Below are 27743 nucleotides of genomic sequence, written 5' to 3' on the forward strand. Positions count from 1 at the left end.
GGGGGGGGGGGGGGGGGAGGTGCGATAAAAATCTCTGTGTACTCGAATTATCCGACGGTAAAAAACTCGGGACAGCGGTCGTCTTTGGGAAAGTGTGGATGCCGCGAAAGTAGTACGCGAGATAAAAAGCGGAAGAAGTTTGACATCGCTGCTGGGCATTACCGGTGATTTGCTCGAGTATTTCACGCCTACAAAGGGGTGAAGTAGAAAAAGGACGGGACAGCGACGGAGGGGCACAGTGCATTTGACTTCCCTATCAGCGTCAAGTGCTCATAAGCGCTTAAATGACTTCTCGTTTGCGAAACAGCACTGACAGCCATTCAGCCGTATTTCTAAAACGAATTTCCTACGTACGTGCGTAAGCGAGCTGTGCCGCGGCGATCTGTTTTAAAACTCGCGTCACACAGCGAAATTCAGTTGCGCTTTCGTCCCATTTCAGCGAGATGGAGGTCTCGAGTATGCTCGGATGTGATTTGGCGAAATTAACTCATTTCCACCCGCCGCGCCGCGGTGTACGTTACGCGGTGGAATTAGCGGCGGCGAGAGGGGAAAAGTACCGTCGAGACTGGCGCAAACAATTTTTCCCTGCGATCGCGAGGGATGTTAACGAGAGACCGCGGAAACAACGTCGTTCGCCGCCACGGTCGATGGATCACGACCGGATGAAGTCTCTTCCCGCCGCCGTTGCGCCGTTAAATATTGATTTGCATCGCGCCGAAGCCCCAAGCCGTCGGAATCGAGCGCTCGGAAACGGGAAGCCAATCGAGGAGAGAGCATTCTCAGAAATCGCGACGTTATCGATTTATTTGTCCGACGGAGGAGGGGTTTCGCGTAATTCGGTATTGCCGCGGCAGGGGGGAGGAGTTGACGCACGTCAAGACGAATGCGCGCACCCATGACCTGACGCATCACACGCGCGCGGAGCAGAATAGTTGTGCCTGAGAGAGGATGGGTAGTGTCGTAGGTCGGGTCATCGCACGGCACAAAGGCACGGGGGTTGCCGGGGCTAAAACGGGCCAACGTCGAAGCTACGGTGGTTTGAGGCGGGAGGTGCGAGATAGCGCGATACTCTCTCTCCCCGTCTACACACAGGCGGCGCTCCCTTGAAAGCCCTTCCTCACATTCCTTGGTAACCTTGTTATGTCAGCCACTTAACTTAACCACTAGATCGCGTACATACCAGGGGAGCGAGGGAGAGGGGAGAGATTGCTGCCACTTCGACGTCAACGCACGCTGTTCTCAAGAAACCTGGCGAATGTAAACGCGCGTCTGATGGTCACGCGTCCGGCGTGTACTTGAATTTTTCCATCGGATCGTAGGTCGTGCAAAAATTGGACGAGCACACATACACACCTGCCGTTTACCATTTTCAAGAGCACCCTCTATTTCGCGAGTAACGAAGAAGTTTGCTCCGGAAAGTGAATTATCTCCGCGGCACTAAAACCGAGCGTCAAGTAGGAGCGGTGCATAAATATTAAGAACCCAAAGTTACGACTCGGCAATTTATGCGCCCTGCGGGTCTGACGCGAATTTCAAATTCTTATCAACATACTATTTGGAAAATCGCAAATTTCGAAAATTATGATGATGACCGCGCGGCCAAGCGCGCAAATTTATTCATAATAATCTTCGACCCCCGACCACGGCGAGGCGAGCTTAGCGTGCGAGTTCGCTCGCAAATTCAACACGGCCGACGGCGAATGTGAGTCACGATCCCGTTTGCGTTTCCCGCAGGCACGTCCGAAAGTACGACTCCCAAAAATACAACCGTTTTCCCGAGACGCGATGCCTTCTCGTACGCGGAGCGTGACGGAGGGAAAGATACTCTTGCTTTTTGTTGCTTTTGCCGCCCGGCAAATAATTCGATTCTCTACGGGTTGCATCAGCCTAATTATGAGCCACTTCATAGTTGAGTAACATTCACGGCGGCAATTAGCCGTTGTTGACAAACGCAATTTGCGAGATGTAACTTTGTGGTAGGGACAGGCAGACAGAAGCGAGCGCGCTATGCCGGAGCCATTGACGTTCCCGAACACATCGACGCCCGCCCCGTGTTGTTGCTTCCGGAGTGGTCGTCTTCCCGGCGCAGCCTAGTTGTTCGCCAACACGAGGCTGCGTGCCGCCAAAGTGTTCCGGGGTCTACTGGGGAAAATGGCAACGACATTACGAACCTTTGTCCCGACCGTATTCTCGCGCTGTTTTGATTGAGTTTCCAAGATAATCGGATAGGCCACGTAGCGCAACGTCGAATGTGATTGTCGTGAAAAGGCCGTCGAGAGAAAAGAGAGGCCCCGATCGGTCTGCGAATCGATAAGATCACGGATGTGCGACAATTCCGATGGTCACTGGAGGAACAAAAAAATATCACAGTGGATGTCATTTTTTTCATGCCGCGGAGGTAAGAGCAATCTAATCTCTCTCCCTCGAATAAGCTGCAAATTGAGATACCGTTAATAGCAATGTGAAAGTTCCTTCTTTGCCTGTTACTTGGCAATAACCTCTCTGGCCGCGTGCCATTAACGACCCCAATACAGATTTCACGTCTTTATAGGCTAAGTCCGGTTCGCTCGCACATGATTTACACACGCTTCCTCAAAACCCGGCATGTATATTACGCGCTTATTAAATACCTCGCGCGCTTCTTCCCAACGCGAGCAATCTGCCTTGAAAATTATAAATCGAAATTACGTTTACGCTTGAATCTTCCTGCATTCATTCCGCGAATCCCACCCGCCGGCGAATCGCGGAGATGTAGCACCCCCGCAATGCACCGCACGCCAATCGACGTCCGAAAACGGACTCTTCAGGCCGAGAGAGAGAGAGAGAAAGGGAAGGGAAGCTGAAATACTCGCTGGCAGACAATATTCGCGTAGGAATGTGCGCGTACGTGAGACCAGACAGCATCGTGGTAGCGTCGTTGCAGCGGGAGGTAAAAGAGGAAGAAGCGAGGAAGAGGAGCTCCGTCGTCACAGGAGTTGGAGGCTACAATGGCAGTGCGTCTTCTGGCGCCCCGGAGTCTCCCGACACGCCTTCTAACGCGAATGCCGCAAGAACTCGCTTATCTAGCGCACGGCGTTCTTCCATACGCCGCGATATTGCAATCCACACCTCCGGAGGAACATTATTCACCGCGCGAGATTTCTGCTCCGGGCGCGGAAGCAACGATTACGAGGGTGTTTACGCGTTATTTTGCCTAACAGCTGCGGTACCCTTAGATATCGCGCCGGCTATCGAGCGATTCGCCATCAATGATATTACGAGTATCGCGCATTAAAACGCCCGCATGTACTTTGCTATATAACATGTCGCGCGGTAGAGGATAATCGTGTGAACAACTGTTCGATCACGAATCAATGTTGCAAGCGTAATCCTTGCTTTTGGTTGTTCGTTCAGTAGCGGGTAATATGCCGTCGATAAATTGTACGTTGAAAATATCACGCGCATTAACTTCATTCGTATCGAAAATGGAGCTCGTATTTTACACCGTTGTATTTGAACACTGAAATTTAAAAACGTGACGCATGAACGAGCAAAAGCTATTAAATGCTATTAAATAACGACCATGAGGAAAAGCATCGAGTGCCGCCGACCGAAAAGCCAGAGTGCCACCGACCAAAAAGAAGAAACGTGTAAATATCTCTTTTTTTTTATCTCAAGTATATCTGCACCGCGTATTAATTAATACCGCAGAGACATCCATCAAACTCGAAGTGATTCATTACAGGCTGTGATTGTTCGATGGGATAAGTAATTAAGGACTGACTCGAAAATCTTCCGTCCATCATATGTCAAACGAAAATCACATTCCCTTCACGGGTTTATTAATCACACTTTCTGGCAAAATCCATTAAACTATTCCCGATATAACTAATCGATATTTTGCGCTATCAATTATCTTTATCGTTTATTCCACGCGAAGGTGAATGGATTGGCTGAATATGTATGAACTTTCAAATTGCGCTTACATAACAGCAGAACTAATATCTGCAATCAATAAATGAAAGTTACACACGCGCAATATGCGATATTTGATATCGCCGTGACACATCTTCGATTCGTCCGCGCGGCACGTGCATACCGTCGGAGAAAATGTCTATAATTAATAGTTGATAAATTAAAACAACAAGTTTTAATCGCGTTTGTCGTCCGTTTTGTGCCGTTTGTCAATAACTTGGCCACGGGTGACGAATATCGTAATATCGAATACGCGGTTCCCTCATGGTCAATAAAACAACACAGTTTTCACGACCCATCGGGCGTTGGTGGATGTATCAGCGATTAATACAATCATCGTGATTCTCGCTGCACCCAAGCATTTACCCAAACCATCTCGCGTAGGTCACGGTAATGCCGCGATTACGGTGAAACTTATCATAAAAAGGAATTTCGGGGATGTTCCACAGGTGTTTCTATTCAATCGTACGAGGAAAGCGCCGACCTGAGGAGGGATACCGCGTTGTGAAAGTATCGTTAACAAACGCTACAATATAAGGGGATAAGAGACGCTAATTGTACCGGGAAATGATCCTTCAATCAACTTAAATAGGGCTCAAAAAGTTCGAGCGGATGAAAAGGTCGGTCTTAATTGAAAGCAAATTGTAGTTTTCACTTGGAAGGAACGTTTGACTCGGCATGAAATTCATTTCAGTCGGACTTTAGAGCGATTCCTCCCGCCTCTAGGTTACCTTTTGCGCGCAGACTCAAAAACTTATGTTAACTCGCCACCACGTCGATTCGAGTTTTCCTCGCCGGGCGGATTGGTCGCGCCAACTTTATTTACAAATTCCCCGAAGTAGCCGGGAAACCTTCCCAGAAAGCATCAGTAACTTTCGTTCGCCGGGCTTTTCGAATCTTCCGAGCGCGCGAATCACAATCGCGATCGGTCATAAATCGAGGCAGGAGGAATCACGTTCCTCATCCCCGAGACCCGTGCGCTAAAGGGCGCACCCGAGATGAGCGTGCCACAGGTTGCGAACGACCTCGAAAGCGCAGCGCGGCTGCGACGCGTAGGGTAGAGGGATAATTAATCGTCACCTATTGATAAGAGATAAGTGAGTGGGATTAAGACGGCGGGGATGGTTCAAGAGTCGCGAGAGCCCGAGTCGCGGAAGCGTCTGCGCGTGGCGGGAAAAGAGAGGGGATGATGCGGGAGGTAGAGAAACACGCTCTCTCTCGGCACGGCGAAGCGGGATGCCTCAGTCGGGATGCCGGTCGCGCACCCTCTCGTCCACCCGGTAGCGCGATGATCGGTGAGCAACGTGTTCAACGTGCCCCGGGAACCGCGCAAGGCCGATTCCGGCTGTTGACCGGCGCCGTGCTGCTGTCCACGATCGCGGGAAGTGCATGGACCGACAACCCCGTCACATCCGGTGAGTGAGAACAAGTCGAAAACGTCGGACGAGCGAGCGCGTTTACCAAATTTATCGCCCAGACATGACGCTTAATGACGGGGCCGTTGCTAGACAGCGTTCTCGATCTCGCTTTGTAACGTGTTGATTATCACATCCGAACTTCTCTTCCTCCGAGTCTCCCCCGTTCGCGAGTGCAAAATTCACCGCTGTGGTGCTAATTGAATCCCGTGCGAACTGCGACCACCCTCCGAGCAGGAGTTTTGCTACTCACGCGCGCTCCCGTTTCGCGTGTGCGGGAAGTTTAACGAGTTTCTGTGCTGTCGTCGTCATCGCCGCGATGGTCGAACGCGAGGTTGTCCTCTCTTGTTTCGACGTAGGACACACACCAGGCGTGCTTGTACGTCGCGCGAATTTTGTGCTGCGTGTCCCCTACCCCTCGCGAGTGTGTCTCTCTGGGACGCGCGAGAGGGAGGAAGAGTTCGTACGGCGCGCGTAGGGAGTAATTCGCGCGTACAATAGTTTCCGGGGCCCGATGCGCTCTATGAAGTCGTCCGGGATAACTGGAAGTATAAGCGAGATATGAACTGATACGTACTTCCTCCCCCTCGTTGTTGTTCCGAGGCAAAATTTCCCGACATCTCGCGCTTACACGAATATCCCGACATCGTTTATCTCAATTCTGTATTCCCTATATTTCTATGCGTCACGCTTGTTAATCGGACTGTCTTCAGTTAGCCAAATTTGCCGGCTCTTGTGAGAAATAAACAATTAATTATGCCGCGGCGCTCTGTGTCAAATGAAACTAGGATTTCGCATTTCCCAGCCTCGCTTGCCGCTCGCGCTTCGACGAATTCATCGCAATTACACGATATGCTTGTCGTAATTAGCTCATACTCTATGTGTGTGTGTGTGTCGAGGAATATATGAAGCCCTTGAGCTGATTGCTGCTCGCTGGTACTCTGGTGCAAGGTCAAACTGTATGAACTAATTTACGGTTTACATGGCATTTTATTAACCGCGGACCGACTACGCGAATTTTCGAGAAGATATGTGAAATATCCGGCAAGTACCGTAATTTTGCTTGTGCAAGTTGGAATCGCTTTACTCCACGTGAAATATGTTTAATGTCGCCGGGGAAAATTGGCCACACACTTATAACTGCCGAATGCGATTTTAGTTCCCAATGATCCGGACGATTACGTGGGACGCCGCGATATAATTTGGTTTCGCAGATGTGGCATGAATATGGAATTCCTGAGATGAAACCGTTTCTTCTGATTAATTTCCCTCGCGTACGCTCGATGCATCGTTACGATACACGTTGTACGATACAATTAATGATTAGTTATGATTATTAATTGCTGCCCCAAAATTTGCTCTCAACATCTTCTCGATTCTGATCGATCTCATTCGCCTGCATTCGAAATCGCAGACATTTTTAGGAGATTATTCGAAGTTGAAAGTACTTTTAAATTACGAGCGATACGCGACGACTTATCGAAAAAGTTGCAAAGTTGTAACTATCACATTGATCTATAGCAAATTCTCTTGTTTTGTGTTTACCATCGACCGGGCGGTATCGTTTTGTACAGGCCGAACGGAACTGTTGTTAGCCGACATGAAGCACGATTTTTCGCTCCCGAAATCGCTATCATGGAAAAAACACGTTACGAGTGAATTTTGTGTGGCGCAAAATTCCAGCGCGCGACACACTCGGCGCCTTCGTGCGAGCGCGCGTCGAAATTAATATTCGTCGTTTTATAATTAAGCCAAGCCGCTAATTTGCGCAATTAGTAAATTTGTGCATGTGGTTCAATTGAAAACATTAACGCGCAGCAACGCAGCTGCGGGATGCGTGTTATCATAAGTTTTCAATTTAATATTCAACCGTGCGCGCGTTAAATCCGCGCCGCCTTCAGATTTTCACATAATTGCCGATCGTGTGGTACAAAATGTATTCGTAAAAAAAAAGATCTGATTTAAGCAAAATGTTATTATAGCCGACGCGCAGCAATTCTTCCTTTCATATCTGGCTTGTAAAAAGTATCGAAACTGTCCGTCCGTATATTATGAAAATGGGTCACTGAATTCGATCGCTAAATTTTACCAGTCTCGTCGGAACATTTAAGAAGTTTCAATTTTACAGGGAGGACACCGCTGTACTTTTTAATAGGATTTACAAACTGGGGTAAAATCAACTCCGTGCTTAACTCATTTCCTCAAAGGTGTCCTTATGAACTAACAATGCCAATACGACTATGTCTTCGACGACGCGGTATTAAAGTTGCCATAATTAAGTGCGCTGTCTCTCACTGGCCAATTAGAAAAAAAGGAAAGAAAAGATTCACCGATTAAACGTCACTGCGATTGCTTTCCTCCGTGCGACGCTTCAATATCAGGCTCATTAATTATGCCGAGATGTTTGATATGCTAATATAACTTCCTTTAGCCAAGAATACCCATTGAATATTTCAAGACACCCCTGTTAGGGATATCGTGGAGCCATCAGTTTCCTATATTTATTCTATTAATTGTGAATTCTGTTTGCGACGCTTATTAAAGTTGGTGGCGCAAACTTTGCGATATCGCGCACGTGATTATGTTAAACACTCTCTCGCGCGTAAATACGATGCGATGTAACGTGGGCGAAACTTTTTTCCTTATATATATGCGAAAAGTTAAAAGGATTGCGTTTTAGTGTACATTCGCGTAAGATACGTCTCTCTCAATGGAAAGTTGGAATATCTTATTGACCGGGGGGAGGGTCGCTTTTGGTCGCTCGACCGTCCTACATCAAATCATCGAGGTGAACGCGACCATACACCAAGCTCGCTCTTTTCCCGCTTTCTCGCGAACATAATAAAAAAATTCCAAGTACGGGTATCCGAGTAAAAGGATGTTTGAAGTACCGGTTATGGCGGTACTCGACCAGTCGTAAGAACAGCGTACGAGTCTCGCGAATGGAAGTGGTGGATGTAAATGGAAATAAGCTCACAGGGGGTCGAGGGGGGCACTGAATCTCACGGTGAGACGATAATCTAACCGAGTAGCAGATTTCCAAGTCCGAGGGAAACGGAGGGTTTACGCTCTTTCGCAGCATCTCTCTCGTCTCTGCGCGGAAAGTATGATTTATTTATTTATATCATGTTTCCGCTAGAACGCGAACAACAAGCATTGTCTCGCGTACTTTGCTCGCGGTGTAAAAGCAAACGCGAGAAGGTAAGTTATTGTCGCCGGTGAAAGTTGGCGTTTAGCCGGCATCAGCGGTGTGATTGATGACGCCTAATTTACCATCTGAAAAAGAATTCTGACGTTTCGAGGAACGCGCCGCGGAAGAAGTCCAAATGTAAATTGCAGAGGCAAGACAGAGACCAGGGGGGCAGGGGTAAAACGGCGGCGGAGAAAATCCGCGGCACGAATTATAAATTCACACACGGATACACGGTCGAAGCGTGGCGAGTCGAAGAAATTGAGCAGATAAATTCCTACATAGAGAATGGAAAAGTGAATCTCGGCGCATTACGCGCGCAGCGCGAAATAGCAGATGCGGAAATCCCCGCATCTCCGGAGATAGCTTTTCCCGCGTTAGTAGATTTAAGCATTTTCAAGTGTAAATCTTAGGGTATGGAAGAAAAGACAGGAGAGGTAAATGCGTGGCTCCTTTCGATTTATCTTCGGTAAGAAGGGAATGCTCTCAAATGCCGGCTGTAAATCAGCTCTCGCATTTTCTTTGACCACGTGCAACAAAAGCATGCGTGTGATGTATGCACGGACTGTATATAACCCGCTCCAGTGGCGTAGAAACACCGGGCCAGTCCGGTAACGAGGGTATGCACTCAACGCGAGACATCCACTAAATTTCTTAAAGCCACGGCGTGACATAATTCTCTGGCCGGAGGTGTCAACGCGATTCAAATAAATCGAACTTATTTACGCAGCGTTCGCGCTTGTTTGCCCAGACATCAGGCCGTTCGAGAGGAAAGCTTCGCAAAATTGATTTGCCGTTTGATCAATGCGGAAGACTTTCAGTGCTGGCGTAAATTTCGCAATCGAGACGTATTGATTACAGGGTAAGCTTGACCGTGCGCTTCGTGCTCTTAAGTTATTGGTGCACGTATAAACATTTGTATAAATATCAATTCATAATTATATATAAGAGGTTTCCTTTAATAAGCGCTCGAGAATACTATAAATTCTATATTCTCCATATCGTGTGATATTATTATTTTACACGTTAATTTCACATTCTCCATATCGTGTGATATTATTATTTTATAATGTTAATCCACCTTCAATATGCAAATCGTCGAAATACATATACGTAATCCCGAGATGGATAATATGCATCCCGGAAAAGCAGATAATAATAATACCCCTTTCTTAAGACAGAATTGAGCAAAGCACCGCTATATATTAATTTCAGCTCGTTTCGTCATTTCATACAGAGCAAAGCGAGAGGTAAGGATTATGTTAATTTTACCGTTACATTTGATGCATCAGATGTTTCCCCGATAAAAATACTCGCAGTTTCTCCTATGCTAATTCAATTGCTATCCTCTGTTAGCCAATGCTAATCTACATCGGCATCTCGCCGTCATCTAAATGCAAACAACAGTGCCATTTCCGTCCTATAAAACTGAAGGGTAACCGGAGTATACATTACTCGTTTTCGGAACAATGCGCGCAGATACCTAATTGCCGCCGCGTGCAAAGAAAAAGAGGAACATTTTGCTAATTCCGTTAAGAGAAAATATCACATTATTCGCAGTCTTCGCGGGTGCTCGCCTCCTAAGGCGCGAGCTTGAGTTAAGTCCGCGCCGAGAACGTGGTGGATTTAGAGTTAATTTAACTTTTACTTATTTAACTTTTATAGAGGGATAATGTATTTATGGATCCCTACGGTATACTCGACTTTTCTGCAAGAAAGATCGTTCGACCGTAAAAGTTGTACGACATACCTTAGAAATCGCACTGCGCCGAAACAGCAACTTTTACTTATCCCTTCTCGGATAAGATCCTCGGTTAATTGAGGGCTCGCGCGCTCAGAATTAATTGCGTCAATATTAACGCGATGTAAGAAAGAATCGGCGCTGCTCGGAGTCGCTACGGAGGGGAGAGAAGGGAACGCCGTTGTTTGACTTAATTCCGAGGGAACTTTTCCGTTATATCGGTATCCACTGGGCGCTTTAGATCCACCGAAGACATTATCTCGCAATCACGAGCTTTGTTACTTTGTCACAGGCTCACGTTCGTTTACGTGCGACGATATTAATTTGCCGCGTCATAAACTAAATTATATTATGAAAACATTTTATTGAACACTTCACTGCGCAAGTTATCGTACTTTAAGAGAGACCTTTTTATCTTTCCCATCAAAGAGCGTGATTGTATTAACTGTTGCAGTAACGTTCTCGTCGATATAAAGCGCGACTCGTAAAAAAAAGAAATAAAAAAATGACGTATTACACGAGATAATACGCGCGCGCGATGTTGCCGGTCTTTATTTGCGACCCCAACAAATGAAACAGTGAAATTCAAATCCAGCAAATTACAGGCTAGCCGTTCGATGCGAGATATTAAGGAAGGTATAATGGATTAACGAGGCTGCGATTGACAGTGCGGCACGACGAAAAACTCGCGAAATTGTAGATAGCGGAATCGAGCGCCGGCCCATTTTCCATGCATGCTTCTGTGCACCGTCGCACGGCAAATGGGTTTGCGCCACGCGAGGAGTAACTGCCAGCTAAATAATTTCGTTGTCATCAGTTTAATATTATCGTACCTCATGTTGTGCGGTTACAAAGTGCCACGCGGAGACGCTTTGTTTGCGGAATATTAAAGTTTAACCTTATGTACCGGCCGCAAATTACGCGACGTGTGTAAACTCGCTGTAAGGATCCCGAAAAGCGATATCCCGCACAATCGTAAATGTAATTAATCGCGATTACCGACTAATCTAAATGGGATTGCTTTAATGACACGCGCGCGCTCACTTTTGCACACATGAAGAATCCTCACACACGGTTGACGGCACTTTTTCAACCACCCAACGTTTGTCGGCCCAAATCCCCATAATGTAATTACGTTATGGCGCTAACGTATTATTTATTCACGCTGTGCGGTTGAAGTCCCTTTATGGTATTATACAATATATATCGGAGCGCGCGGGGATTTAAGAAAGACACGTCGGGCCGGTGATAAACTTTTTCGCCCGTAATTAGAAATCTCTCAATGCGAGGAAAATAATTATGAAACTTCACGAGAGGCTCGAGAACCGTTATTTTGCCGACCTGCGTCTCGCGTGGACTACGCCCGACATGGAATCTCGTTGATCTTTCATCCTGCGAAAAGAACAGACGTAATTTTGGGAATACGTCGGAGAGCAGTGAACGGTAGAGATAGGGAAGATTAATTGCGTGCGAAGCAGTAATGAAATATCCTGTATCATTGTCTGAATATTTCGCTCGTAACGCCAGCCGGCGTTATTTACGCGGTGTTATTTCAACGTTGAAACATCATCGTTGAATTCGGCCGGACAATCCCTTAATATTACACCGGTTGACAAAATTGTTTCATTCGTCATTGCTTTTTTTTATCAACGTACAACGCACGTTTGTTCGGGGGAAAAATACACAATCAAAAATATTTATAAGCACTATCGTTTGCGGCACAGTTTTTAATAGAAAACGCGTGCGCGCGAGCCCCCGTAGAATCAATAATGCATGATGAACGAAAATTTTGAATTTTCAAAATACAACGGCACATCTGGGGTAGAGCACGGGTGAACCGCCCGCAGCCATACTAAAATCGCAGACGATTTTACGGACGATCAAATTTTTCCAGTGGGTATATATATTTTTTCCGTCAATTTTTTCCACGCATCGAGAATGGAGGGATCGTTAAGAGGCTGCACATGCCCGAGCGACTCGGAGAAACGTCCAATATGTAAATAAAAATATTGGAGACTTACTCCTCAAAAGGACACATAAATAATGTGGTCAGAAAAAGAAATTCAAACATTGAACGTCTTTCGAGCCACTCGGATGCATGCAGCCTCAATGTCCGACATGAACTGGCAGATTTCTCCAAACTAAGAACGTTCGAAATCGACCAACGTATTTCGGTCTTCTTCATGTTTCGAGTTCAATCGTGTTCCCTCCGACGTACTTCATGCACGGAGGTCAAAAATAATCCCGTGGATTTGCAGAGACCACGACGTGTACGAGTAATCGAGACTTTGTAAGCGGCGAATCAGTCGAACGTTTCACCATCCGTCACTTGGAAAACGTTGCGGTGCCTAATAGCCTGTCCGTAACTGCAACTACTGCAGATTTTCCAGGGTTTGATCTACACTGTCTGTAACTACTGTACGTTTTCTAACAAGCCCCGAGGCGTAATCGTAATGACGGCACGTAACTGCTACACATTTCCTATTCTCTAACGTGTTTGCCGCAAGTGAGATAAGCCTCGTAATGTTCACTTTCCCGACAGTTTCTGCGATTCCCTCGACATATCACGTGAGTTCTACACCCCTAACGATAATCAACGTAATAGAAACTGATCAATCTCACCAGCTAATAAGGCCGGATCTGACTTCCGGATAAACGATTCGCGAATAATTCTCCCGCACATTGGTTTCGAATATTATAAACGCGCTTGATAATGCGATTAATGAAGTGACGATGTTTGTCTTTCTCGAAAATAATCGCCCAATCTATAGGAGATGTAACGCGTTCGTCCATTTTCATCTATGTTGTGGACTGTCTATAACGGATGTACATTCCGTACAGCTCAATGTATAAACAACGTTATTGGCCTTCGTTGTGTACGCAAATGGCAAACTCAAACACGACCTTTACATCTCATACATAGCCGTTCTTCGTCCATGTTTGAAACTCGAAGTAGCCTCTGCCGCTCGATGAAGTCCGTGGAGATTGGTTCGTGTTTATGTTAATTAGCAATGTCGCGCTATAGTATATCCACGACATCCGTTAAAGCTATACCGCTAATATTGAAAAGCGAATTACATAAAATAATCGCACGACCATAATACACGTGACCCGGAAATGTGTAGAATTTGAGTGTCGCGACATATGAAATGTAAAACGTACGTCTGCATCAAATTTCTCCGAGCCTAATTCGCGCAAATATGTATAAAATTGAAGATCGGTGAAGAATATTTTATTCCTCATCCGTTTCAAGACGGATGATTTGGACCGTTCTTTTTTTTCATGAATACACTCTAACGAATAAATGACTACCAATATGCGTAAAGTTGATTTCATTCGCGTATGAACATTGTAGATCTTGTTGGCCGACGGCACAATTGAAACATTTTCGTGATAATCCTCTTAGTCAGACCTGGATTAAGCTTGAACTCACCTCGTGGCGGCTCTTCAGCACGCTGTCAAATGCAAATACCACGTGTTCCAACGTCGGTGCGGAATTGCCGCGGCACATACAAGGAACCAGGTCAGCAAACAAGCACGCATGTGCGCGTTCAACTTCTAAGCTCGAGATTTTTGGTGTCGTTGTGGCGACGTCACGACTTAATTCAATTTTAACGGAACTTTTTCAGTTAATTTACAAAAGGACTCGCAACTATTTTGCGGTTATCATTAGAAGAGAAATCGATTATATTATTAACCAAGACAAACTATTTTAATGTGTACTGTCCAACATCCAGAATGAGCCGAGGGAATTTCTTAAACCTTTCTATTCTTTGTAAAAATGGTCTCTTTCTCCGTGCTCTCTGTTTCCTCCTTGCATTCAGACAATTCCTCGTGTCTGATTTACTTAGTATCATTTATATAATTTCGATATGATACAAGAAATATATAAGGGAGGAGGGGGGACAGATACATTAGTGTTTTTTCGTCAGAATTCTCCCAGGATATGACGCTGGAAACGATATAAATCCATTGAGTAATCCGATTATCCGGATATCCTTGAAATCCCGTTTATATTGCTGCTGCTATTTTTAATTTATATTTCTGGCCCCGTGCTAAGAGCAATATTTCTTTTCCCAGCTTACGCGGAACGCCAGAGCGCGTTAACCCGATATCCTCGCGATTTGGTTTATTTTATTATTTATGGAGTATTATCCATCAAAGGAAACCGATACTGATTTAAGCATACAGGCTGCTCCCGTCTCGCTTTTTACCTCCATAAGAACGTAAACGCTCGACACTTCGTCGACTCCGATTATCGGGACACGTTCATTTCGTTCGACGTTAGAATGACGAGTCATGCGTTTCTCGTGCGTGAATGACGTACATTACGTCAGGTAGAGATCAACGTAGCCAAATACACCGATTTCTACGGTTTATATCAGTGAATTTGAATTTTTTTCCCGTATATCTCGTATATCCGTGAGACCGTCTGTGTAACCGTTTGTGCTCACTGTATATATTCAATAAACTCTTCAGACATTTCGTATCGCTGCATGTTGATCTCGGCGATTGCAGCGTGCCGAAGCAAGAAAAATTGTTCGCCGAGCGAGTAGGAATGAGGCGAGAGGCATTGTATCACAACGAGCCTCGGGCGAAACGGAAAAATACCCCAAGATACGCGCTCGGCGCATGTTTGCCACTCATGGGCGAGGATAACGACGATGGAGGCGCCGAAGGCAAAAACGACGGTGATATCGAGCGTGTTTAATAACGCTAATTGCGAGATCTTTCTTCCTTCTCGGTTCCACCGTCCGCTCTTATAACACAGTCCGGTACATGGCGTAGGGGTGGTCCGGTATGTACAAGGCGCGAGTTACATGCATGCTAACGACCGTGCGGATATACTCGTACGCGTAAAACGGACACACGCGCAAGCTGCTGAAATGGGAACCGTTTTCAGCTCGCTAAAGACAACCGAACGATTTGCTAAATTGCACGTTAGCTCGTACTCGCGGCCCATTGAGCGGGAATACGTAATCCATTCTTTACGCTCTCCGTTATTTCCGGCTACGACTTGAAGCTTGCGCGATATGTCTTCAATGAAGCTGCAACCGTCGATATTTATAACGAGGCTCACGATTGTTTATTCAACAGTCGTTGGTGTCAACATTGATAATTGCTCATCTCTCGTGGCAATTAACGTATTTTTTCTTTAAACCGCGTTGAAGGTTCCACTAAGTCTTCGTAGAATCGTGTGGTGATTTCCGATAACATGAATAAATCTAATCAAACCGTATGCGTAATTTTCAATATAACACATCGCGTAATAAAATAAGTCAAGAACTATGGTAAATTGGAGTTAGTCCGTATCGTTTTATGCTCGTGTGTTTTACGCAATTGACGTTCCGTTTCTCTCTGCGGAAGTTTCTACAAAATCCTTTTTTCTCTTTATATATAATTTTAATAAAATAATTAATGAGAGAATATACTCTCCTCTCCTCTATTTCTCTTTTGACACTTGCTACAAAGCCCGCCGCGCTCATGATTTCATAATCCAGTTACCACCAAAGTAACGCAGACGCGGCTGCTGAACGACGGCGTAATTAATCGGGTCGTTGTGAGCATAATTAAGTTTTCAACGCTGCATTACACCGATCTCACTCCATCTTTACAAAAACGTCAATTTGATGCGAATATGCGCGGAACGATATCAATTTTCAAATAAAAACGGTATTATTAAGAACGAGTCCTGGCCTATCGAAGATCGTCGTTAATGCGATCAAAGCGAGCGGCTCGCGATGTTATTGTATTTTTCATTTTTCGAATTAAAGACTTATTATATCGCTTGATAGAATTTCATTACCAGTTGCAAATTTTCTCCCGATTATACCTTGGCCGTGATATCATCCACACGTTCGTTTCAAGTGCTCGTTGTTTCAAATCAAAAGCACTCAAAAGTAAAATTTATACAAAGTGATACAAATTAAATTTCTCTAGTTAAATCACATTTTATTTGACAGGGCATATTACGGTACTTTATCCAATTCAGCTGAATTTAAGTAATAATGCTTAAAACAATCATTTGAAATGAACAATTTCACGGAACGTAATTGAATATATTTCGTATAATCACGTTTTATTAACAACTACTTGCGCGGAAACATAATTAACGTTTAAATAAAACTAAACTCGTTAGTTGATCGCTAACAGGCATCGAAATAAAATGCCTCTATTCATAAGCTTGTAACATCTTTAAATAATGGTTTCAATCCACATCGATTTTTTTAACAGCGCTCGCCAGTTTGCCGAAACCTGTTAACCTTTAATTGAGAGTTTTGCTGAAGTAAAAGTTCAAATATCGTTCGATCTTTTAATCGGACACGTAATATCTTACATCGGCGATCGGGATAGATAGCTCGGCGGTTCTAGCGAAGCAGCGGGACCCGTCTCTCCGAAGGATATAATCTTCGGTATTAGAGCGATAGTAGCGCGTATTTAATGAATTATTGTGCTCCCAATTGGCGGCAAGTTTTGTAATTGAATTTCACCAATCGACCGGCGTTGCACGCGCGTCGGTGCTCCGAGGAGAGAGAGAGAGAGAGAGAACAGGCCGTCGGAGTTATCTTCTGCCTGCGAGTTATCGCACGACTCATCGAGCCGTAGACAGCTTAATTAGATTTCAACCTCTCTCGACGACAACTAGGTACTGCATACATTGCCTCGCAATGGGACACGTTGTGCATGGGTTTAAGGATTAGTTTAGATTTTCTTAGAATCTGGACAATTTACATCCAGCGAGTTATATTAAACTTATAACAAGTATGTCCGACACTGTCGCGCATAACTCGGTTACTATAAGTGAATCCGAATAGTTTACCGGTTTCCAATCTGTAACGAATTTGGTCATCAATATTAAGTGACATGGCCACTTTCAAGTGTTGTCGCGATCTAACGGATGTAGGTTAGCCTTTCCAAAAGAACGAAATTACCTGATAGACCGTGCGACTGACTGTTGCCTTGATAAATAAATAACACAAATAAAATATAAAATAAAATAAATATAATGCAAAGTAAAATAAATAAGTAAATAAAGAAAATAATAAATAAGTCAAGCATTTATATCCACTTTATGACAATCGTAAATACAATCGGATGAACAAGAGAGAAAGTTTGCTTGCGCAAGCAAAAGTAGCAAATAGATACAAAGCGATATGCGGGAAGAAAGACATTTTTCTTCCAACATTATCTCCGAGCACGAACGTTTATTAAATTAAAGCCATTACTCGGTGTGAAGTTTCATGTTCTACTTCGCGTGCGTTCGTTACACCCCGACGCCGTGGTGCGGATATCTCGGATTGTTGTGAAAATAAAATAAGCTGAACGCATTATGAATTTGCGCGGTCAGCAAATTACGGATATATTTCAAACGCTTCTTTTTATTCGTGCTGTTTTTTTTAACTTTCTTTTCCTTTTTTTCACCGTGTTACTTCGCGCCACTTACACGCATTTGTAACTTTATCGTTGCCGGCACGATATCGCGCGCGTCACGCGTTTCTATTATTTTCTTGCCGTTACGCCCGCCGACAGCGGGGCCTGTCTACGTCGGATCCGCGCAAAGGCAATGCATTCATTTTGATCGGTATCGGGTGCAAAGTTTGCAACAGGTATAACGCGATGTCGCTTCGACATGCCCGCGTCATGTGGCGGGTCAGCTTTGCGCCAGCGATCACTGCGAGCGGAATTGCGAAATGTACTACACCGACTATGCGCGCTGTTCATTAGTAATGGATCTGGTTTACCCTGTAAAACTGATTTAATTAGCGGGATACGGTCGAATCAGTGGTTTTCCATGTCACGGTGCGTTACACAGAATGGGTAGACCTGCCGTAAGCGCGAACGAGCGACGAGCAGTTTTGTGACACGCCTGAACGTTTTACCGATGTCAAAGTAAATGCAGATTCATAAGCGCAACGCGACACTTTGTTACACCTATAGGAATTACGGCTGTACATCCACACAAACGCCTGTCTTTTTGCGCAAAAATATGTCTTATTGCAAAGTGTTCGTGAGTCTTGCGTGTTGCTCGATTCCCCGGTGGCAGATCGTATGAGTCTGCGACCTGTTGCACCCTATAGCCATAGTAGTCTTTTATAACGGATGATATAAGAAACTAAACACAACTTTCTCTCCTCGATTTATGTTAAAAATGAGCAACAAGCTTATTACGACGAGAGTCGAGCCACCAGGGAGAGAGAACGCCGCTCTTTCTCTCCGGAATAAATTGTTCATTTGAGAACATAAATATCTTCAATCGACGCCTTTCGCCGCCTCGATATTTCACCAAGATTGTATCCGCGGGCGCAACATCCTTGTTAGCGTGAGGGCAGATCTCTGGAATACAGAAATATATGATTTACGTGCGATGCACTTGTGTAGCGACGCGAGAACCGCGAACTTTCCGCAAACACGGCGGCTACACAGCCATACATTTTCAAGCAGCGGCTACGAAAACTAATTTGGAATAGTTATTCATTATTTTAATTCAAGCCGCCGACTGATTTTAATTATGGGCTGACAAGAAGGCTGACGAACTTCTAATTACTTCGAAAGCGGGTAATCCGATCTGCGGGGAGTGAAAAGTGTAAAGGAGCGGCGTGGTCGCTGTCATGACCGAGTACGGAAAGAAATTTCCCGAACAGCGCGAGAAAAAAAGAAAGGGACAGAATAAAGTGTAGCCTGGTTGTGCAGGGCGGTTGCATGTGGCGTTTCGACCTCCCAGGGTAAAATTATGCGATATAGGCGGCGCAAAGGTCAAAGAATTAAACTTGGCAGAATTCCATTTCTTCTCTGCTAAACTTTCAACGAGATTTATACGATTGTATCTCTTAATATCCCGTATTAAAACTTTTAATTCGTTATATTTTTATTGCTTCCTGTCGCGCGAAAATTCCACGATATATATCTTCGACAACATTTTCTCAATTGTTAACTTTTGATACTTTGCTTCTAAGTAATTCCCGCGTGGGTCCGATTATTGCATTATTTTCTGCACGTTTAAAATTCCTCGGTCATATATTTAATGAGAGAATAGTCTCTTTTCTATCGCAACTTAATTGCTAGATTGCTCATCACTTGTCAAAAACGACAATTTTCAAGAGTTTAAGCTAGCAGGTCCTCGGCTCGTAGTTAGAATCTCGAAATAACGGCATCGGAGGTAAGAATGATGTAGAAACGTCGTAACATCGCGAACGGAGGCATCCGAGGAAGCGGCTGAGATCGGCGGAGTCAAGAACTTTCCAGCAAGAAAACGTATAAAGAAGTTTCAAAGAGGAAAACTCGAAAGAATCGCATCGATGGTTCGTGGGACGCTCTAATAGAAGTAGGCGAAAACGCGCGCGCGCGCACACGAGAGAAACTCGAATAGAAACCGAGCAAAAAGGTCAACGGAGAAAAGTGAAACAGAAAAATAGCGTGGACAAGTACAGCAGTGATAGTCGGAGAGCTCCGAAGTGTCGATTCTACGATACTTTAAGTTACGGTGACACATCACGTGCATTTGTACAACTGCAATTCTCTTTTTATCCGTAAGAGAAAGCGAAGGATTAAAATATCCGGGAAAATGATTAGCGGGCAAGACAAATTCGCAAAAATCGCGATTGGAGTCATGATAACTCCGTCAAGGATTGCTTGTATTTCGTGTAATTTTCCTAGTTGTGTAATAACCGTAACATGTTGCGCGTAACACGTGAGGCCAACTTGTTCCGGATTAAAACGGAAACGAGCTAGTACGGGTGTTGCGTATGACTGCCTCTCGAAACAGCTCGCAACGATCGTTGGGAACAACAGGCTGAAGTATTTATAACGACTTCCACTTCAGGATTGCAGTGCTTACAATGCTTTTCAAACAACTCGCTAAACACTCCACATCGAATAACGGGCTGCGAATCGATACAAAGGAGCGCGTTATGCGACTGAAAGAGTTAAGAAGGTATGACGAGCCTGTGATGTCGGTAGCGATCAATGAATTTTTTTCTACGGCACGGTATTTTAACTAGAGGCGTAGGAAAAGATTCGTTGATAAAGGCGACCTTGTACGATTTTTAGATAGCAAACTTAAAAATTACGACACCTAATTATTAAAGTGTAATGTCTCACTTCTTCTTTATTTAAACATATCACTGAAACAATTTCACAAAAAACTGTGAAGCGTAAAAATTATTTGGGACATTATGCGACACGAAGCGGAGGAAAGAAAGATGCACCCGTAAGACAAAAAAGGAGAGTTTTACACGAGCCGCTTCACAAAGTCGGTCTGTGCGTTGGAGGAATCGCGAGATCTCAACTTTTACTTGAAACGAGCCAACGCAACTTTGAAGTTATGTAGTCGATTATGAAATTCTCGTGATGCATCTATTCGAGTATAACACCCGCGAAAACGTGTTTCCAACTTCTTCCGCATTCCTTAAAATTATTTAACCGAATCAAACAATTCAACTTTGCGCTTCGGGGAATTTCACACTTTATGATAAATTCAAGGCGAATTTATCAACTAGTCTTGCACTCGATCGAGAACAAAGGGAAATGTTTTCTACAGGAATATATATGTTTTTTACGCCTCGAACGCGCGTTCAAGCCGATGCGAATTTATATCAAATTGAAGCGTGGCAAAGTTAGAATCAAAGCTGAGCTTAAACATACAGCTCACCTAACTTATATACAACTCCAGTTTAATTCGAATTCAACTTCTAACTTGGTTAGATCCGATATCCCGGCGGACTCTGATGATGTCGATCGATATGTTGCAAAGTGATGCTCGGGATTTTTTGCAAGCAATATACAATTATTTCTGGATCTCAAATATTCCGTATAATTACGCAATAAAGCAATCTACAACAGCCCGTGGAAACCGGAAACGAATCAATGGACAACGGAAAATTATTTCAGATAATTCTGTACGAAAATTGGAATTTCACAAGCACTTTAATGACAAAATATATGTCGTATTAGAGTTGATGAATACTAGTATCAAGAGCTTTTGGCGAGGGAATACAACGAGTGGAAACCGTCTTACATTCTTCTTTGAGTCTTGTATGTCGAGCGGTCTCGGTTCGTTCGAGCGTATCCGTTGAAATTCTCGACATGCTCCTTCTTCCCCCTCTCACTCTCTCTAGAAAAACCGGACGCTTGTCGATTTATCGCTAACATATACCTCTCTAAACGAAGATATTTGGGGAAACATTCGCGGTTTGTTGCGCGTAAAACATTCGACGATGCGCGTGCCGAACGATCGCTGCAATAAGGCACGAATATTCGAATAGCAGCGGCAACTCTTGCGTACGTAAATTGCGCATTTACGAGATTACCAGAGATTTAGATTACCGTCGATTCTCCAGAGAACCTTTCGTGATTATACAATCGCCTTTGGCGGTTTTTGTATAAAGTACAACGAGACACTGGTGAAAATTTATTTTGCGTTTTAACAAAGTTGTTCTAATGTTTACAGAACGCAACGTTAATTTAAATAACAAAGCAAGTTTACTGAACATAGCGATAAGTTAAATAACGAAGCTGGTGCGTGTACTTTCCCAAATATCGTAAGGTAATCTGTCAATACCACCCGATGGAAAAGCGAAAGGCGAAAAATTAAGTGTCTAATCATGAGGTCGATGCGTTACTCTCGACATTTATAAATAGCCTTAGGTGTACAGCGTTTATAGCTTCCTTAAAAGCTCTCAACATACATCTATTGACTTGCCAAACGTAAGATCTTTGGAGGATCTACCTCCCTATTTATCCTGGCACAAGTCTCCCGAGTCTACAAACGTTAAAAGCCACTCCCTCCCCCTTTCGTCACTATACATAATTTGGCACCCTTTGTGAGGAAAGGATAAATTTGTCGTGACTTTGAGTCATAAATTTTCATTATTAACAGACGTAGAACACACACGACTTTCGCGCTGATACAGGAAACACCACAAGAGCGAGAAAATTATCTCGCTCGAACTTGCCTGATATTATGCTCTTCGTACATTTCTCAGGGACGGCTTCGGATAGAATTTACTTTGTCGGTAAATCATCACGCGCTGCAGACAGCCTGAAAAGTGTTATTACGGGCAAAATCTAGATAATATCTCTGAAAGCGAGGAATCAATACGTATCCGGCTGCTACAATAATAGCGCGGATGTCAGTTTAAGATTTAGAGCCGCACGCTCGGATAAACATCGAACACCGGTATACACGTTCGGCAACAAGACCGCGATAAAAAGACTGGAAGGAGCCCGGCAACGACTGCATTCTCTCGTATTTGTTGGCAGGACGCGCGACACCGTCGATCGGGGGNGGGGGGGGGGGGGGGCTTAGGACGCCGCTACGTTTCCTCCAAACATATTTTCCACAGAGGAGACATCCGGCTTTAATCGTTCGTAAGAAATGGAGATGCGCGAGGAGCAAGGAAAAAAGCTCGAATCAAGGAAACTCGTAATGTCTGGAGCTACTGGTGACTCGACGAGATCGCGCGCGACCTCGCGTCGAGAGCTAAAATGGAGGGCAGCGTACTTGAAAGACTACTTTGTGCGGAAGAAAGTTAGCTAGCTCGAGGTGATGTCGTTCGCGACAGAAAAAGGAGGAAGCGTCGAATTGACTTTTATACAACGGAACTTAATGTTGCGTTTTCCACCGCTCGCAATACATCAATGTTTCGGTCATCATAGCTAAAAATTTCAATCGTTAACACGCCATTAGTGGTCCGACGCTGCGACTTTTTCAATGATACAATGCAACGCGATCCATCAGAGGACTAACCCAGATGTCCAACCGGGAAAAGAATCTCGGAGACAGTGAAAGAGAAGCAAAATAAAATAGTACCGTAAATCTTCATCAGCAACGAGAAAGGAAGCGCGGAGGAACACGAGCAAGATTGCGCGGACTAAAACAATACATATTATTATACACTTTCCCAGCTGCAAATCCGGAAGATTCCCGCCGGCGATTTTAAAAGAGACGGCACTTGGCGGTTTCGCGGTAAAAGAGTCAGAGAGAGAGAAAGAGAAAGGTACCGCACATGAAACACATCGCGGCACATATTTCTGAATGGAATCAGACTTCCAGGTAGCAGCGTGAGACGATGGGTTCCCCCGGGTATTAAGGCGGCCTTTCCGAGACGTATTCGCGTTGTTGCGCCCGTATATATCTCTAGCCCCTTTTCCAGGTGGATTACCAAAGTCTTATGCTCTTATCTCAACGAACGCCGAGCGTCGGAGACGCGAAAGAGATTTCCACGCTGATCGAAAGTACCAGCGACTCCATCCCTGAGTCGCCCTCGTTACTCCTTCGCTCCGAAATGCCTCGCGCGCAAGATGGTCGGCTAGTAGTCACAGCCAGTCCAGAGGCAGATAAGTAGTAGCGGACGAAACGGGGCGGACAGGCGAGCCCCCGATTTGAAATTTAACGGTTGCGAGCGACGGTATCTGCGCTCGCAAGGTAGCTCGAGAGAGAAAGAGAGAGAGGAGTTCGACTTCTCTAAGAATACCTCGGGATATTCTATTTTCTTTTGTGCAGCTTGTTGATAGCGCAAAAGTTAGGAGATTAATGAGAAGCTCGGCTACCGTAATCCGTAACTTTGCAGGTAAATATAGACGGCAGAGGGTACTTTCGGTACTCTCCGCGTTATTCGTTCAATATTCCACGTTGAAAGACGCACCAAAAAAAAAAATGTCAAAAATTAATAGACAGAATTGTTAATTCCTTCTTTTTGTGTGTATTTTTATTTTGTACACGAATGCACAAAGGCAAAATCTGTATCGGACCAAAATGCACACGAGCGATTTCGTGGGATTAAACGAGAGCCAGGCTGATCTGCAATTTTGATTTACGACGACATTATATACGTCACCAGATCGCACCGTATCAAACTTTATGCTTGTCCAAAGTTGAACATCCCGACATGCACAGTTGGATTCTGAATCGCAACGGTGCTTTATCTACCAGCGATTTTAAAGGTGCATTTAGGAGATAAAACAAGCCAATTTCGGGCTAATGATACGGAAGACCGTCGTCTTAGATAATTTGTATTGTTCTCTACAAGACTGCTCGTTTATTATGGACGACTATAGCGGACATTGCACTTGCTTCTATAGCCACGATCCTGTAAACACCGAGATAGCGTGTTGGCAATTTTATGGCAGCGTGCTCGCGTGCACGGACAAAATCGCGTCTTTTAATGCCGTCAGCCTAATGATAATTGAAGAAAAATTCTAAACGAGATACGGTCGCCCCTGGTACGCTTTTTATAGCCCTTTATTCGACCATTTTGAGAAGCAGTGAAAACTTAACAAAATAAAGGACCCTTTTAAAATTAGATTCTAAAAGAGGGAGATCATTTCTTTTTGGTCTTCGTAGTTTACGTTACATAAATCCGACCTGTTAAAAATGTACGGCTAAAACTTCTTTCTCGTTTACCGTTAGTTATACTAAAATAATCTTGCGCGCCGAACTCCTTCTATAGAAATATAATGCCACAGGCAGGATTGCAAGTTGCACCGTCGACTTTATTCCGAGCGACCGTCGACGCTCAAAGAAAGCCTCGAAAAAGAATTTCCATATACATAGATGTGTTTTGCTTCTTCCATCCGATGCGCATTTTTATGTCGCTCCTCTTTGCATACGGGACTTCGTGTCTTCGGAGAAAAATAGGACAATTCGCTACCGTGAATTACATTGACTAAGATAAATTCATTTCGGCACGGCGGATACGAAAGTCTTGGTGTGCAACTTCTGCGCGAAATGTCTTAGTTTAACGCGCATCGATTACAAAGTGTTTTTCAATAACGTTTCCGATACTGAATCGCGCAACGTCCGTCCGGCGCTGGATGCTTTTCAGCGTGAAAAAGTTTGTCATCAAAATCCGGTAAAGAGGAGAGAAACAAGACGATAGCAGTATTCAAAAAAGTTTTTTGACACATTCATCAATATTCGCGAAACAATGCCGTCATCTGGAAATAATTCGGTTACAATACAACGAAATTAAACAAAGCTAGGGATGTTCTACAGTGTGTTACGATGTCCACGTCGAATTACATCGGCCCTCCTCGACCCTTACACCCTTTGTCCCTCCGTGACACGATGACGTACGGACAAAAACACATTTAACGAAAAAGTTCCTCTCCCTTTCGCTCTTTCATCTCCCAACTGCGAGCCTCGCTGAAAATTCTCCAAAACGAGAACAGGCGAACGTTACGATTGGCGGTCATTGTAATGGAAGAATTAGAGTGTCGACTCTTCGTTATTCCAAAACTTTCCATCCGCCCGGGCGAAATACGTTCGATTTATTTCCCCCCCTCCCCCGCCCCCTACCCTCCTTTCTCCTACCGTCGCGCATTGTCGTCGAGCTGTCGAGAAGGCGGGGGACTTGTAGAGCAGGGGGTATGTGGGAGTGTGCGGACGAGAGCGAGAGAATATTTCGATACCAGCTCGACCGTAAAAATAGAAATAAAACCGAGAGAAATTGCGCGCGCGTGTCCACACGTAGAGGCAGGTGGTATTGGCCGAAATTTGACGATACGCGTAGCAGGCTTCGATGATCATGCAAGAGGTAATCAAATCAAACGTACAATGTGCCGTACGTTCGAGCTGTAATCCGTTACGATGCGCAGCATCGATTTATCGAACGTCACGCGCTACGACCGCGTTATAGATTCGTCGATCGATCGAGCGCGCTGTTAAAAAATGCTCGACGCGAACCACAAACAGCGCCAATCGCGCTTGTTGGCCGGTAATCAACATAAATCCCTTTCGTTTCTGCGCCGAGTATCGCTTAAACCAACAAAAGAAGAATAAAGATACGTCTATTTTTCCTCGGTCGATATTATGCCTACATTCCTCGTTTAATTTTGTTCGGTAACTTGCCAATCACCGTACGTATATAATACCGTATAATAATTATGTTATAACAGAGATTACGATAGAGAGAGAGAGAGAGAGAGAGAGAGAGAAACAGTTTTGATATTTCCCTTTTTTAAAAGATCGCACGGTTGTTCGAGAAACTTTTTTCCCCCGCTATGAATTATTTATCACGTACTTTTCTATTATGCATTCAAATTGAGAGACCGAGTTCGGCGGAGTTATGGATAATTGGTAAATTTCAGTGCATACGTTACGCCGCAGCTGCTACATCGTGATCCTAAAGCAATTAGTTCAATAACATGGTACACCATGACCACCCTCGCCACTGGTAAATCGAATTTCTCCAAGAGCTAACGCTGTCGATAACGTTATTGTACTGCAAGTATTCTAATCGTAAGTAACAACGCTAACCGCGACCGAAGGAATAACTTCATTATTACTTCAAGCCCGCGAATTGTTAACGCTGATCCGATCGAACCAAGTTACACGCGCGCAGTCACGTAATCTTGAAGGAGCTAAATTTCTTAATGAATTGAGTTACGCACGCAACAGCGTGGAGATAACAAGTGTAATGCGGTCTCCGCTTAACATTCAGCTGCACTGATCGGGCTAGACGTTTCTTCTTGCAAAAAATCCCGACGGACACGCGAAGAATTCCCCCTTTATCAAGTGCGCGTATTACTTCCGACCATTTCTCCGTTTTGAGGGAAGACGCAACATGTTGCGACAAATGATCGCGATTCGTCCGCGTAGCAAGTACCATTATTGGCCGTCTGCATTATATGAATCATACGTGACTGATACACGATTATGGTAACGCGCGGTATCTTTCACCCAACCTACTTTTCAACCGTGCCACAGTAAATTTCGCCCTCCCAACGCGGTGAATCCGTGCACGGTTCATCGCGTACTTGGCAGCTCTCGTATTTTATTTCTTTCCGCCTTTGCGCGCGCCTTGTTTCGCGCGAGCGTATCCTATGATACTTATTTGCCTTTGGGCGTAGCGGCGCGATAGCGCTATTTAAGTTTTACACCTCGCATCAGACTAGCCGAGCCGAAAGCGACCCGAGCAATTGCTCGCCTTTATTATTTATAGACGCGCGCGCCGTATAAACGACCCGTCTATTTTAAAAATACCACGGAAGAGGATCGGATAATTGAAGAGACGAAAAAACCTTTCCATCCAATCACCCGACTTTCAACTTTTAATTACTCGTGTGAAACATGTCGATCTTAATTTAACGCGTCCTCTGCGCTTTCTCCAACCGACCGGGTACTTTTTTTTCTCTTAGAAGCGGATCAGGCGGCGAATAAAATTCCAGGGAGAAAAGCGCACAAGTGTTTTTCGTTAGAAATCGCGTATTCCTTCTACGACGCTACACCTGTCAGAGCGCAACATACGTGTGTATCTGCTTGCATTTGCTACATATTTTTCCGGCGACTTCGAGGGTTTCGATTTTCCACCTTGGCAGTAGTACACGTGTTAGAAAGTTTTATCGCCTTTCAATACATGTAGCCTTTCATCGACATACTCAAAGAAAGTGATTCTGGACTTGTCCCGTTTCCGACACTATCTTACGAAGTTCCCGATCGTTTCCC

The 27743-nt window shown here is 44.6% G+C and overlaps 1 protein-coding gene across 1 annotated transcript in view; it reads left to right on the top strand.

Moving 5' to 3' along the window:
- The first annotated feature begins 5220 nt into the window (after positions 1 to 5220).
- The window catches only part of LOC106742325 (lachesin-like), a 124161-nt gene continuing 101638 nt past the window's right edge, over positions 5221 to 27743 (top strand). Inside the window, exon 1 of the mRNA XM_014615177.1 lies at positions 5221 to 5369. Coding sequence (XP_014470663.1) covers positions 5243 to 5369 — 127 coding nt within the window. The 5' untranslated portion in view covers positions 5221 to 5242. The remainder of the gene's footprint in view (positions 5370 to 27743) is intronic.

This window comes from Dinoponera quadriceps, unplaced genomic scaffold, assembly GCF_001313825.1.
Source record: "Dinoponera quadriceps isolate SergipeBrazil2010 unplaced genomic scaffold, ASM131382v1 scaffold628, whole genome shotgun sequence".
Taxonomy (NCBI): domain Eukaryota; kingdom Metazoa; phylum Arthropoda; class Insecta; order Hymenoptera; family Formicidae; genus Dinoponera; species Dinoponera quadriceps.